Source organism: Calliphora vicina, chromosome 5 (assembly GCF_958450345.1).
Source record: "Calliphora vicina chromosome 5, idCalVici1.1, whole genome shotgun sequence".
Lineage (NCBI taxonomy): Eukaryota > Metazoa > Arthropoda > Insecta > Diptera > Calliphoridae > Calliphora > Calliphora vicina.
In genome coordinates, this window is record NC_088784.1 from 89,123,721 (window position 1) to 89,138,896 (window position 15,176).

A 15,176-nucleotide genomic window follows, 5' to 3' on the forward strand; every position below is an offset into this window, starting at 1 on the left:
CTAGAGATTCTGCCAATCTGGCAACTTTATACTCGGAACGGCTGACATCAGCAGCTCACGTGAGCCAAGCCTGTGTATTTCATATGGGAATATTTGGCTGATAGACCCCCCAAATCTAAATCGTAAAAACTTCATATAAAAAAAATGGTTTGTCAGCCACTGATGTCAGCCGCGGTGTTGCCACTACAATGAAAATTTGCAAAACATAGTTGTCATCTCTTATAGAATTGTAAACATCTCTGTTTTTATCACAACTTGCACATGTTTTTGTTTACATTCATTCCAAAAATATACCAAAGGTTTTATTAAAATATAATATCTGTTTTAAAAATGACTTCCACCGATGAAAATGTTGATGCCTTGCCTAATATATTAATAACAGGTTAGTAGGAAAAGAAAAACTATTAGAATATGTAATAAAATATTAACATCTTCTCTGTAGGAACTCCTGGTGTGGGCAAATCATACATTTGCCAACGAATTTCAGAGCAATTAAAACTCAACTGGATAGACTGTTCAAAAGTGGCAAAAGAAAAAGAATTTATTGAAGAATATGATGAGGAGTATGATTGTCCCATTTTGGATGAAGAAAAACTCATGGATTATATGGAACCACTCATGCAAAAAGGTGGTAATGTGATAGAGTATCATGGTTGTGACTTCTTTCCTGAAAGATGGTTTCAGGCAGTATTTGTTGTAACCTGTCCAAATAACACCGTTTTATATGATCGCCTTAAAGAACGTGACTACAATGAAAAGAAATTGAAATCAAATTTGGAATGTGAAATATTTGGTACCATTTTGGAGGAGGCTAAGGATTCGTACAAACCCGACATTGTATTCGAATTAAAAGGCGAAACAAAACAGGATGCTGAACAAAGTTTAAAGGCGATTAAAAGTTGGTTTAAGGCATGGAAACGAAAATAGAATGTAAACATCTTAATAATCTCACCTGTAAAGCAAGAATTAATGAGCTAGTTTCATAAGGTATGTTTATATTTATATACTTTTAATAAAGACTTAAGTATATAAAATTGTATAACAATTTGGAGTGCTATAATTTTATTATTGAAAATCAACAAAATCGGACTTTAATTGATTAAAATATTAGTGCATAATATTGATATATCAATGTATCCGCTATAGTCCCTCTTAGATTGCTATTCTGTAAATTAGGCCCCAAAATGAGATAGGTATTAGTAAAAAAAAAACACGCCTACCTCGATGTTTGACCTATTTTTTATCTATATTTGTATTACTAATTATCCGGATTACTAAGTCATTAACATAAACAATATGACTATCTAATTACAGATTTTAAAAACCATTCCAATGATATATACAGGCATGTCACACATATGGTTTCAATTCCGTAATTCTTATTCCGATCGATTTCGTTTTAGGTTCTTCAGATTCCGTGTAATTTTTTAATTCAAAAATATTAATAATCCTGTATTTCTGATATTAATTTGACAGCGTTTTTTATATCAAAACAAAAGTAAAGTTTTTGGTACAGAAATTGATTAAGAATTTTAGAAAAACAAATAGTTACAATGAAATATCAATTCCACTTTGAAAACTGAAAGTGGTTTCATTCCGAAAAAAATTTTCGTTTTACTTTTTCTGAAGAAGCTAAACACGGAATTAATTCCACTTTTGATCGGAATGGAATTCTGCGACAGGCCTGTTAAAACGCTTATAGATATCGGAAAATCGGTAATAATCGGAAAAAATATTTTTAACCCGAATTTTCTTTCACCAAATTTTTTTTTACCCAAATTTCTTTTTTATTAAAAATTAAAAAAAGTTTAATTTTTTTAATAAAATTTTTTTTTACCAAAGTTTTCTTTCCCCAAAAAAATTATTTTCAATAAAAACTTTGTTACAGGTTATATAAGATTCGGCACAGCAGCACATTGCTTCTTACTTATTAAAATTGATATTTGATATATGGACATTTCCATGTCATCGTACCTGACATAACTATGAAAGCGATTCTGAGTCGAATAGAGACAGTCTTAATACAAAAATTAATTCCACAAAAAAACACCAAAAAATAAAATATTTATCGTAATTTTATTTATATTCGCTATAAAGTTGAGTATAAAAATTAGCTTAATATCCTATATTTAAATTATAATTAATATCTAATACTTAGTCATTTTAAATTTTAAAGGGCCATCAGGAGCATACATAAATGTTACGGCGTAATCTAATGGTTCATGTTCATATTCTAATTTATAGGAACGCAAAAGTTTTGATAATAAAATTTGCATTTCCAAATCGGCAAAACGTCTGCCCAAACACATACGAGCTCCATAACCATAGGGTAAGGATGCAAAAGGATGTAATTTGCCTTCAACGCCACCCTGACTAGGCTTAAGCCATCTCTCTGGCTTAAAGGTGGCAGCGTCTGAAACGTACTCTTCCATATTACCAGTGACTATGGTGGGAAAGACGGCTTGAATCTAAATAGATAAATAATCAAATTTATTTACGTTTTTTTCTTAAAGGAAATTTTAATATAAACTTACGCCTTTTGGCACTCGATAACCACATATCACCGTATCCTCTTGCAGAGTTCTACCATTACCTATAACGGTGCTGTACATACGAAACACTTCTCTGATGAAGGCTTTTAGATGGTGCATTTGATCCAATAGTTGTATGGTTAAGGGTTGATTAGGATCTGGCATTAATCTTTTCATTTCTTCATGTATCTTTTGCTGTTCCTCTGGTCGTGTAGCCAATTGATAAAGCATTGAGCAAACAGCCATAGAAATCTGTTAGGAAATGTTAAAATTTAATACATTTCGTTTGATTTTAAATATGTATGTTCTACCTACCGTATCTATACCCACTAATATCAAATCCAAGGCCATAATAGTGGCAATTTTTTCATCTTTCTGTGATAGAATCACCTTTTCCAATAGTGAAGGTTCACCATTTGTACAAGGTCCCTTAATTTTTAAATTTTCTGTTGCTGATTTTATATATTTCATACAAACTCTAAAAAGATTTCATTTTCATAATTAAATATTTAATATAACAATTTTTTTGTTGTTTTTAATTCACTTACTCCACAAAGAAATTCATATTTTTGACATAACGTGACCACAATGGTGTGGGAAAATATCTCCAATAGGGTGCCTTTAATTCCAATGTTGCTACATTACGTAACGCATATTTAGCAGCATCAATTATTTGTTGCGGTTCAGAGTCTGGCGTTAAATTCGGTTCTAAACAACCCAAACGTGTATCCAAAGCAACACGTCCAATACCTTGAGAGTATAGAGAAATCTATTAAATATATTTTGAATATCAAGATAATAGAGTTATTTCTTACATTCCAAAGACCATTTATGAATTTCATTGTCAAAATCATCAGGCAGTTCAGAATTTGCATCTAATAAAGATTCACAACGCTGCAGGAAATCATCAGTAACCACCTCCAATGGTTGTAAATAACGACGTATGGTTGACAATTGTAAAACAGGTTTTTGTACTCTTGATCTAAACTCACGCCAGGGCTCACCATGTCTACAAATTGGGATATGTTATTAAATATAAAGGTTTTAAAATCATTATAAACAATTTACTTACACTCCCACTACTCCACCAAGATCACCAAAGAAATCTTTACGTACTACACCTTTATACTTTACTAAACTCGGCATAGAGGGACGAAATGGTGTGGGTCCTTCGTTGCGATAACATTTCTCAATTTCATCTACATCGTATATGAATAACAAATCCGGCCTTCCTATCAAACCACTAAAACGTACAATTTGTCCATATTGTTCATGTAGTTGAGAGGAGATTTTGGCAACATCTCCTATGGTGTATTGGCCAATAATGGGCATCATTCTGAAATGAAAAGACATACATAAGTTAAAGTACACAATAAATTATAATATGTATATTTTTATACCCTTCACCTTCGTGAGAAGGGTATACAGTGACGGACATTGCAATAGAATCACTACCAATATCTCATTTAAAACCAGGAGCAATCATAAGGATTGGTGTGGGCCAGAAAATATAAAAAAGTGGCAAAATGTGTAGTGGACGGACGAAACGACCATTAATTTAATTGGTAGTGATAATAAGACATGGGTTAGACGTCCAAAAAATGGCAAAAACCAAAAACGTTTAAACATGGTTGGGGAAATATTATTATATGGGGATGCTTTTCTTGGTATTGCGTTGGTCCAATTTATTGGATTAAAGAAAATATGGATAAGCACTTGTATGTAAATATTTTGGAGAATGATATAAAGCCACATGCAGAATGGAATATGCCCTTAAAATTGCTCTTCCAGCAAGATAATGACCCAAAGCATTCATGTTATGGAATGGCCGTCTCAATAACCAGACTTAAATCCTATGAAAAATAGTAAAAGACAAACTCGGACCTGAAAAATTGAAAAACAAGGAAGAACTTTGGCAGAAAATTCAGGATATATGGTATGCAATTTCCCGATCTACATGCGAAAGTTTGTTAAATTCAATCCCCAAAAGATTTGATGCTGTTACTAGAAATAATTGATATGCAACAAAATATTAAGAAAACAACGAATTCTTATGATGATTTTTTATTTTTAATCATTTTAAGACTGAATGATTATATTTGAATGTCGCATATTTTATTTAGTCTTTTAGATATGACATCGTTTTTAACATAAGAATGTGTTATTTTTATACCCTTCAGCTTCGTGAGAAGGGTATATATAAGTTTGTCATTCCGTTTGTAATTTCTATATTTTTCATTTCCGACCCTATAAAGTATATATATTCTGGATCCTTATAGATAGCGGAGTCGATTAAGCCATGTCCGTCTGTCTGTCTGTCTGTCTGTCTGTCTGTCTGTCTGTCTGTCTGTCTGTCTGTCTGTCTGTCTGTCTGTCTGTCTGTCTGTCTGTCTGTCTGTCTGTCTGTCTGTCTGTCTGTCTGTCTGTCTGTCTGTCTGTCTGTCTGTCTGTCTGTCTGTCTGTCTGTCTGTCTGTCTGTCTGTCTGTCTGTCTGTCTGTCTGTCTGTCTGTCTGTCTGTCTGTCTGTCTGTCTGTCTGTCTGTCTGTCTGTCTGTCTGTCCGTCTGTCTGTCTGTCTGTCTGTCTGTCTGTCTGTTGAAATCAGTTTTCTGAAGACCCCAGATATCTTCGGGATCCAAATCTTCAATAATTCGGTCAGACATGCTTTCGAGAATTTTGCTATTTAAAATCAGCAAAATCGGTCCACAAATGGCTGAGATATGAGGAAAAAACCAAGACAACCTCTATTTTTGACCTATTTTTTACCTATATCTGGATTACTAAGACATTAATATAGACAATATGGATATCTAATGATAGATATTTCAAAGACATTTGCAACGACGTATATAAGACCATAGTAAGTTGGACCTACAATGGGTCAAAATCGGGAAAAAAAAATTTTGAACCCGAATTTTTAAAAAAAAAAAAAAAAATTGAAAAAACAAAAAAAAATTTTAAAATTTAAAAAAAAAAATTTTTAAAATTAAAAAAAAAAAATTTTTTAAATTTTAAAAAAAAAATTTTAAATTTAAAAAAAAAAATAATTAAATTTAAAATAACAATCGAAAATTTTTTTTTTTAAAAAAATTCAAAAAACAACTGGAAAAAAATTAAATTTTGTTACCTAAAAATATTTAAAATTTTGAAGTATAATTTGGTGAAGGGTATATAAGGTTCGGCACAGCCGAATATAGCACTCTTACTTGTTTTCTATTTATTGTTTACGTTATGAGCATTAATATATAATGAACAAATTTAAAATTTTGAAATGAAATTTTGTAGTTTTACAGCTTTAATCGAATTAATATGCAGTGATTCTATTGTATTTTCATCTCTCAGTAGTTATTTTCTTATTCCTTGCTCTCAAATACTTGTCAAACAATAAATATTTCTCTCAGTTATTTATGAAAAATTTTGAATTTTTAGTATTATGTACTAAAACATGAAATTAATGTGTAATTTTAGTTTTTAATAAAAATAATAATTATGTATTTATTTATTACACTTGCACCCATTTTATAAACTTGTTTGTAAATTTTATTTATAGATTTTTGGTAATTATTCGAACTTTTTATATATATAATTTGAAAGTAAATTTTTAATTAGGCTTAAGTTCATTTTTATTATAATTTATTTGTAATAATTCAAAGAATATCACTGAATACTAAAATTTTAGACAACTGGCAAATTGGAATGCCATCACGTATCACATTGTTTACTCTGTACTTCATGATCAAACCTAAATAAGAATTCAAATTCACGGTTAAATGTTAAAGATTCTTGTTAATATACTAAAATAACTTTAAAGATTTGTTTACACAATATATAACTACATTTTCACTACCGTAACAAATTTATTTTTAATTTACTACTTACTAAGTATGTATATCGTCAGTAAGATGTTTGTAAACAATCTTTTAAATTTACACTTGAGCGCTTCCCTACTCAAACGTTTTTACGAATTTTAAACATACTTCCTCTATGATTCATATGCAATAATTTTTCCTATTTTTTCTTTCAATTGGCAAGTTGTCATCGGATTTAAACAATAAAATTGGTCGATGATTTACCATGACCTTGAATAAATTTAACATGTTGTTAACATGTGTTATAATATACAATTATGATGTTATAATTTTTGACTGATGGTAGCATAATCTTTCAACTAATTAACACCTGGCGCACAAACTAGCGGTTAAAGAAAAACAAAATTAAAATAAAATAAAACAAAAGTATGCAAAAAATTTATAAAAATAAGAAAAAATGAAATTTAAAATACACTGAAATAATATGTATAAATATACAATATATAAAAAATGACTTCAGACATTTTTTAATGCGTTTGAGTTAAATTTTGCATATTGACAGATTTAATTAGAAACCTTATGCATGCTTATGTACATAATACAATGACTTAGCATTCTAAGGTGAAAATCATTAGAATATATTTATGAAAAAAGGTTGTTCTTGTTATCACATTTTGGAGAAAACACAATGGAAAAGTGTTAATAATTTTAACCTTAGAAAAGATTTTGTTTATACATATATGAATATATTTATGTGTAAAAATTTATATGGCAATTTTCAAGGTCTCATTAATGAATTTTTAATAGTGAATTCATCTAATGCAAAATAAAGATTACTACAAAACATTAATATTTATTAATCTGTTGACTGCAAAAATAAAAACAATAAATAGAAAAAAATGTTTGTAAACAAATCGGTCACTGGTAAAATAAATATAAAATATTTGCATTTATTCGATCACAGTGTAATATAATACATACATTAGGGTGGCCTTTATTTTTGGAAGATATTTGGTGCTCCCAAGGTCTAAAATAGTTCTCCGTTATCTAAAAACCAAATGTTTTTATTTTTCTCATTGTCAGTCAGAATTTCTATTATATACGTTGTTGGAAAGGTATTTTAAATGTCTATCATTCCATATTATCGACGTTAATAAATTAGTAATCCACATAATGATCAGAAATAAGAAAAAAATCGAGGTAGTCGTGGTTTTTCAGCCATTTGTTGGCAGATAATCCCGAATTTAAATAGCAACCTAAGTGAAAATATAGCGGATATATTGATGTATATATTGGGTGTGTGACTTAAAAATTTAAAATAGATGGTGTATCTTTTGAAAACGCCCTGAATATGCGTCTTGACATGAAACCGTAATCGCTCTCTCTGTGATACGCTTCACTTTGGAACAGAGTATCCGATATTGGCTTGATTCGTTGTTGGCCTGAAAGGATGAGCAGTTCTTATGGCTCGGAAGAAATATAAGGAAAAGTCAGGACAACCCCGATTTTTACATAATTTTGATCTATATCTAGATTACTAAGTCATTAACAAAGGCAATATGGATATCTAATGATATATATTTCAAAGACCTTTGCAAGGACGGGAATAGTAAGTCTGAATTTTTTTTTGCTAAAAAAAATTACAAAAAAAAATTTTGAAAAATTAAAAAAAGAGAAATTTGAAAAAATAAAAAAAATAGTTTAAAAAACTTTTTGTTGATATGAAAACTTAAAAAAAAAAATTTAATTTTTTTAAAAAAAATTTGTTTACCTAAAAATATTTAAAATTTTTATTTTAAAGTATAATTTGGTGAATGGTATATAAGTTCGACATACCCGAATATAGCTCTCTTACTTGTATTTTTACCCACAAATTTTTATTCTAGTTTTTTTTTAACAAACAAATTTTTTCATCAAAATTTTTTTCACCAAAAATTATAAATATTTAAACATCTATGGATAAATGGAACAGTTATTTTATTTTTTTTGGAAAATATTTCTACTTTGACCCAAAACTCAAAACTTCAAATGAAATGTTAAACGTTATTATTGAAACGTTATTCTACAATACATATGTTGCTCAAATGTTCAGTATTTGATTTTTACATGACTGCGAAAAATTGTAGACCTTGGAAGCACCGAAAATCGAAAAGGTTCAATATAAGGACCACCCTACTAGTGTGCATACAATGCATATTATATATGATATGTAAATAATTTTGTAAGTTTAAACGGGGCAATCTTAAAAATCAACCAGTAACGTTATTAGTTTATATGTATATACGAAATACATATTAATAATTTTGAAATCTATTAAGAGAATATTTCAGGGAAGAAAGTACACATTTTGAGACATTTGCTAAGAAGTTCATAATTTGTTTTCTTTTTGTTTAATAATAGTATAATCTTTTAGATTTTAAAAATGCTTTACAGACTGCCTACGTAGTATTTATATGCCTTCAGGTACAATCAAGATTTCTTTATTTTTTTAATAGTGTTTGCAATTAGAGACATTTGCATTGTACTCGTAAATGTCTATAGACAAAAAATTAGCAAATACATTTATAGTCTGGTACGTGTCTTGTTTCAAATATTTATATTTATGTAATAATTAATGCGTGTACCACACACACAAATATAATTAAACTTAAACATTCCAATAAACTTGGTATTATAAACACACATATGTATGTTAGGTATGTATAGAAATATATAGCTTTAATATGAATGAAAACAACAGCAACATGCAAACATTAGCACTCTTTCCAAGTGTGTTAAAACATAGGCAGAGTGAAAGCAGTCGTTGTGTGTTTTTGCGTTGAATTTAAAAATTTAGATTAACGAATTCATTGACATTTAAATTAAAATACTTATTTTGTATGTAATTTGGCTCTAAAATGACGCGTTTTTATTGAATCATTGTAACATAAAACTAAAGTTTGTGTCTTCACTCTTTTGTTTACAAAGAAAAAACGTGCAGTTTATGTCTTAAGTCTTTTGTTTTACATAGGAAATTGATTTTTTTTATACATAAAGAAAATGTTGTTTTGGTAATTGCCTTTACATAACCGGTTTTAAATTTATAATTTTATACGACAAATATTTGTTAGTTCTTTATTTCTTATAATTTTTGCTTTATTCTAAATTAGGTTAAATTTTTTATGAACTAGATAGAATTTTATTTTAAAATATACAAAATTCGGCTAAATAAAGACTTGTTTTTTAATAAAGCTAAAAATTGCTAATGTTTGTATTTTTAGATTTTTGAGACAAAGGAATGGTTTGATTATCATGTAAAGTTAAGAATTTCATTTTTATTGACATATTTTCAGTGTAAATACGAGGATCGATCAAAAATTCCGTGCCTTTTTGAATGAAATATAGGTTTTTGGATAAAAAATTATTTTATTTTTCAACATAGTCTATTTTGAGCTCTATGCACTTTGTCCAACGTATCTCCAATTTTTTTTATACCTTCTAAAAAATTAGTATTAACATTTTCTAATGTTTTCTAAGATTTTTCAATTTCGAACATAGAAATTTTCGACCAAATTAAAAAATATTAAAATGTTTTAATGTATTTTTAAATCAGTATAAAGAAAATCAACTTTTATCCAATGTTCGAAAATTCGAATTTAAGTTCGAAAATTATTTGAAACTTTAAAAATACTAATTAGAGCCTTGAGATTATGAATAAATAACAAATTTCCTGATTTTCTAACTATTTCCAAGATTTTCGAATTTCGAACATAAAAACTTTTAGCAACATTCAAAAACATTTTAATTTTTTTATGTATTTTTAAATCAGGACAAAGAAATCTAAGTTTTTTTTTCAATGTTCGAAAATTCGAAATTAAGTTAGAATAAAATATGTATGTAGTTATTTTTTGTGAGATGTGATTTCATCGTTGGAGTGACATCTCTTTCTGCAGAGACATTTTTTCAGGTTTGGAAACAAGAAATAGTCACTCGGGGCTAAATTAGGAGAAGAGGGAGAATTTCGTAGCATAATATTCAATCTCTGATCGGCCAACACCATATTGTGATTTTTTTTAATTGTTTCGGGTGTCGAGACCTCAACTGGCCGTTCATGTACGGCCACAACGAAATTCAGTAAACCACTTTGTTATCATTGAAATTGATGGTACAGAGTTTCCGCATTATTTATCAAGCTTAGCCTTTATTTGAGTGATGGTTTTTTTCCGCAAAAAAATATGCCAATTTCTCCACAAGTCAGGAGATAGCCTGCATCAATGTCTGTCAAACACAAACTAAATGGTGCAGCTTGTTCAAATTTTGACAGGAGTCAACTGACAGCTGCCTGTTATAGGAGCAGTGTTGCCCTTTCAGTTCAGAATATTGTACAAATTCATTTAACATTAAAATATTAAAATCGGTATTTATAAATTTATCCACTTTTTCCGGAAAACCTCCCATAAAAGATTTTATAGTTGCTTCCGTTACCTTTTCGGACGGGTAGGTCCACTTACGCTTAAAATCGGAAATTTTTTTGTTCTTTGTTTTTTAATTCTGTAATATATATTTCTGAGTTTATAGTGCCTGATGTCATAAATGATTGGCTTCTTTTGTCACTACTGCAAATCGCTTGCCACACATGAAACTTCTTGGGCAGTTTTGTTTGTTTTTTGTCCGGTATTTTTCTTAAACATTGTCTCGTTCATCAGCCACATAAAAATCTTGACCCGGATGTTGTGAAAAGTCTGCCAGTACATAAGTTTCATCATCCATCATACAACAGGTGTATTGTTTATAAAATTTTAACTCAATTTTTTCGCTCGTTCATTTGCTTCTAAGTTCTTTAACACATTGCGATCTGGTACTTTTGAAATGTATGCGACTTCAGTCCATCATTAGTTTTGGGTCTGCGCACAAAAGAATCAGAGCATTTAACTTTACGAGCCGCGGAACTCTTCGAAAGGGTTCTTTTGCCTTACGAGTATCTGTTACACCTTTTTTCTTCCTGATTCAGGGTTTCTTTCAATGTTATTCAAGTCATTCTTATATAGTTTAATGGCTTTTGAAACAGTTTGACGATAAACCTTCAGTTCTTTTGCTATTATTTTAATATCCATATTGGATTTGTTTGAAAAGTTTTAATTTGTTCACGTACTTTTTTAGACCGGAAAAATAACAGTTGAAAATAATGATTTAGAAAAGTTAAATTCTGACTTATTTTTAAAAGTTAAAAATAATTTTTTGGACCAAGAATAAGTTTTGGCTGGAGTAGAGTGTATAATTATTTTCTGACACACTTTTTATGGTTAGAGAAGAAGGATATCCCCAAATTCATGTCTTTAATTTTTGTATTTTAATTTCATAAAAATTATACTGTTGGAAACAAAATGTTAACTATTCGTATAATTCTGAGTGGAACAAGTTAAAATCTCTTATTCGAATTATTTTTTTATTCGAACAAAATAAAAAGCGAATAATTTGGATTCCCTAGTTTCATATGGAACAGACTAGTTTAGTTTGTAACAGGTTCCACTGTAAGCAGTTAATATCTTCAACAACTTACAGAAAAATGTAATTATTTTGCAAATAGGCTGGCAATTATGAAAAATACTAGTTTAGACCACAAAACTTGATCAGTTATTTTTTTACAAAAAACGCAACAGATTTTATCTACACTTATTATATATACATACATACATACATACCCACAGACTTACATATGTATATATTTATGTACATACATACATATTAATGTATCTATTCATTACATTTTCATTGTGCTTAAAGTTTTATGCACCTTCGAATATCAATTTTATTTCTTATATCTTGCATATATTGTAATCAATTGATTGTTCTTCAATAAATTGTTATGTTTTATCATTGTTGTTGTATTTGAATGCACACAAAACTCGATTCGAAACAAAAGAATATAAAAACAGCTGTAAATAAAAATCAACCTACCTCCAAGTGTTGCCCAATATTGGTATAGGTTTTGGTCCAGGTATTTCATGATACGGTAAAGCATTTTGCCATTCAACTGTATGATGAATGGCAGACGTTGGTTCTGCCGTATTAAAAGCAAAATGAGGACAAGCAGTGACCTCGGCAGCATCGGCGGTGGCAGAGGAATTTTGACGTTTAGTTTGTTTAAACAAATTGGATGATGATGTCGTTGACGACGACGATGATGATGATGAAGTTGCTCTAACCGAATATCTGCTAGTAACAGCAAGAGCTGTTAACGTGTTTGTATTACAGGTTACACGCATTAAATTTAATGACAACGAAGTCATGTTTATATTATTTTTTTTTATTAAAGAGCAGTAATAATAAAAAAAAATCTTAAGGTCAGTTGTTAAACTTAATTAACTTGTGTATAAGTACATTCGTTGAGGGTCTTTTTAGGCTGTCGAATTTATTTTTTGATTCGTTTACTTATCTATTTTAATTATGCACTTTGTATTCTGCTTAACAAATTTCACTTCATCTTTTTATCCAATTATTTTTTCTATTACTTCGTTGTTATTTCATACATTTTCTACTTGATAATAAATTAAAAATTTAATGCACGTCTTATAGTTATTTTTATGTGGTATAGACAAGACAAATATATTTTTTCAGTTTTTTTTTCGATTCTTTTCCTCACTGCTAACGGATGTCGACGAGACCGTAATGTTTAATGGTTCAACAGCAACTGTTTGTTAGCTGCATGTTGTTTCTTGTTCGCTAGAGTTCAGTTCAGTTTATGCTACACTGTTAAATTTATAAAGCTTTTGGTTTTTGAAGAAAAACTTAAAGCTACTCACTCAACTGTCCAATGAATTTTAACACTATGCTATGACTGTTAAAAAATATGAATTTTATTAACATTATGTTAATAAAAAACTAAACAAAAGATGTGCCGAATCTTATCACTGGCCGAAAAATAATTTTGATGTCGAAATTATAATAAAAAAATACAAAATGTCTTTTATTTTTGGTATAAAACATGAGTGATCGAAGATTGATCTTATTTTCCTTAAAATTGCATGTATTTACAAAGTTTTTAACGAATTAAAATATTTGAGTTTTTTATACTAAAAATGGATTTATGGTATAAGATATATGTGATCACAGTTTGAGCATATTTTTCGATTTTCAGTATAAAATATGAATGATCACAGATTGAGTTTTTTTCTCTAGAATCGCAGTATTTACGGAGTAATTAACGATTTCAGATATTTGAAGTATTTATACTAAAAATCGATTTTTGGTATAAATTATTTATGAGTGATCACAGGTTGGGCTTATTTTCCTTAAAATCGTAGTAGAGATTTTTAAAATAAAAATCGATTTTTGGTATAAAATGTGAGTGATATTGAGCTATTTTTTCTTAAGAATATCAGTATTTACGAAGTTATTAACGATTTAAGATATTTGAGATTTTATACTTAAAATCGTTATGAGTGTTCACAGATTGAGCTTATTATACTCTTCACCTTCGTTAGAAGGGTATATATAAGTTTGTCATTCCGTTTGTAATTTCTACATTTTCCATTTCCGACCCTATAAAGTATATATATTTTGGATCCTTATAGATAGCGGAGTCGATTAACCCATGTCCGTCTGTCTGTCGGTTGAAATCAATTTTCTGAACACCCCACATATCTTCGGGATCCAAATCTTCAATAATTCTGTCAGACATGCTTTCGAGAAGTTTGCTATTTAAAATCAGCAAAATCGGTCCACAAATGGGTGAGATATGAGGAAAAAACCAGGACAACCTCGATTTTTGACCTATATCTGGATTACTAAGTCATTAATATTGACAGTATGGATATCTAATGATAGATATTTCAAAGACCTTTACAATGACGTACATAAAACCATATTAAGTTGGATCAAAATATTCAAAATCGAAAAAAATATTTTTTAAACCGATTTTTTTTCTCCAAAAGTTTTTTTCGCTAAATACTAAAAAAATTTAAAAAACAAAAAAAAAAAAATTTTAAAATTTAAAAAAACAATTCGAAAAATTTTTTTTCCAAAAAATTAAAAAACTGCAAAAAAAACATTTTTGTTTACCTAAAAATATTTAAAATTTTTATTTTCAAGTATAATTTGGTGAAGGGTATTAAGATTCGGCACAGTCGAATATAGCTCTCTTACTTGTTTTCAATTTATAGTTCTCCGCCTCTATAAAGAAACACCCTTTGCATTGCTTATTACCAAACGAATAAATAATTAATTGTTCTTTTTTTCAGATCATTCAACACTGGTACTCGCACTTTCCTTTGTAACACAATTCGACAATTAAAATATAGAAATAAAAATTCTATAGCGAATACATTTAACTAAAAAATATAATTACTATTTTAGCTGTAAGTAAAATGTATTAATAGAAAATACTATTAAAATGAATTGTTGCATCTGTAATTAAAAGTTTTTTATATAAATATAAGTAAATATCTTGAAACTTTGTTAAAAAAAACGTTTTGTTTTCTTGAAATGATGTACAATAATATAAATAGCAATATTCATTCATAAATATTAGTCATAGAACAGTTACAATAAAGAATTTTATTGAGCACATACTTTTAGGCGCATTGTTTAATTTGTTATATGTTACACCCTGTGCTGGTGCTTACCAACTGGGTGAATCAAATACTTTTGACAGCCTTAAAGTATGCTAAAAATATTTCTACAGAAACACCTACTACATATTTGAGTGTTCTGGGAGCCTGGTATTATAAACCAATTTTTAACGTTTTGCAATTTCGTGTTATGGTTTTAAAAAAATCATTATTTTTTATTGTGTGGTATGTATGTTAATTAGTTTTTTACATCTAATAATAATAAAAAATATTGTTTCTTTATATAAT

At 28.8% G+C, this 15,176-nt stretch overlaps 2 protein-coding genes across 2 annotated transcripts; one reads left to right on the forward strand and one right to left on the reverse strand.

Annotated features, from left to right (window-relative positions):
- The first annotated feature begins 235 nt into the window (after positions 1-235).
- Positions 236-14,785, forward strand: Ak6 (adenylate kinase isoenzyme 6). Its single transcript, XM_065512193.1, has 3 exons — positions 236-382; positions 443-987; positions 14,559-14,785. Exons 1-2 carry the CDS (start codon positions 331-333, stop codon positions 925-927), a joined length of 537 nt encoding a protein of 178 aa, XP_065368265.1. The 5' UTR covers positions 236-330; the 3' UTR covers positions 928-987; positions 14,559-14,785.
- Positions 2,058-12,998, reverse strand: LOC135961824 (probable cytochrome P450 301a1, mitochondrial). Its single transcript, XM_065513443.1, has 7 exons — positions 12,277-12,998; positions 3,604-3,867; positions 3,347-3,540; positions 3,080-3,281; positions 2,847-3,009; positions 2,535-2,783; positions 2,058-2,468 (listed from the first exon to the last, which is right to left on the reverse strand). Exons 1-7 carry the CDS (start codon positions 12,606-12,608, stop codon positions 2,148-2,150), a joined length of 1,725 nt encoding a protein of 574 aa, XP_065369515.1. The 5' UTR covers positions 12,609-12,998; the 3' UTR covers positions 2,058-2,147.
- Positions 14,786-15,176: the final 391 nt, after the last annotated feature.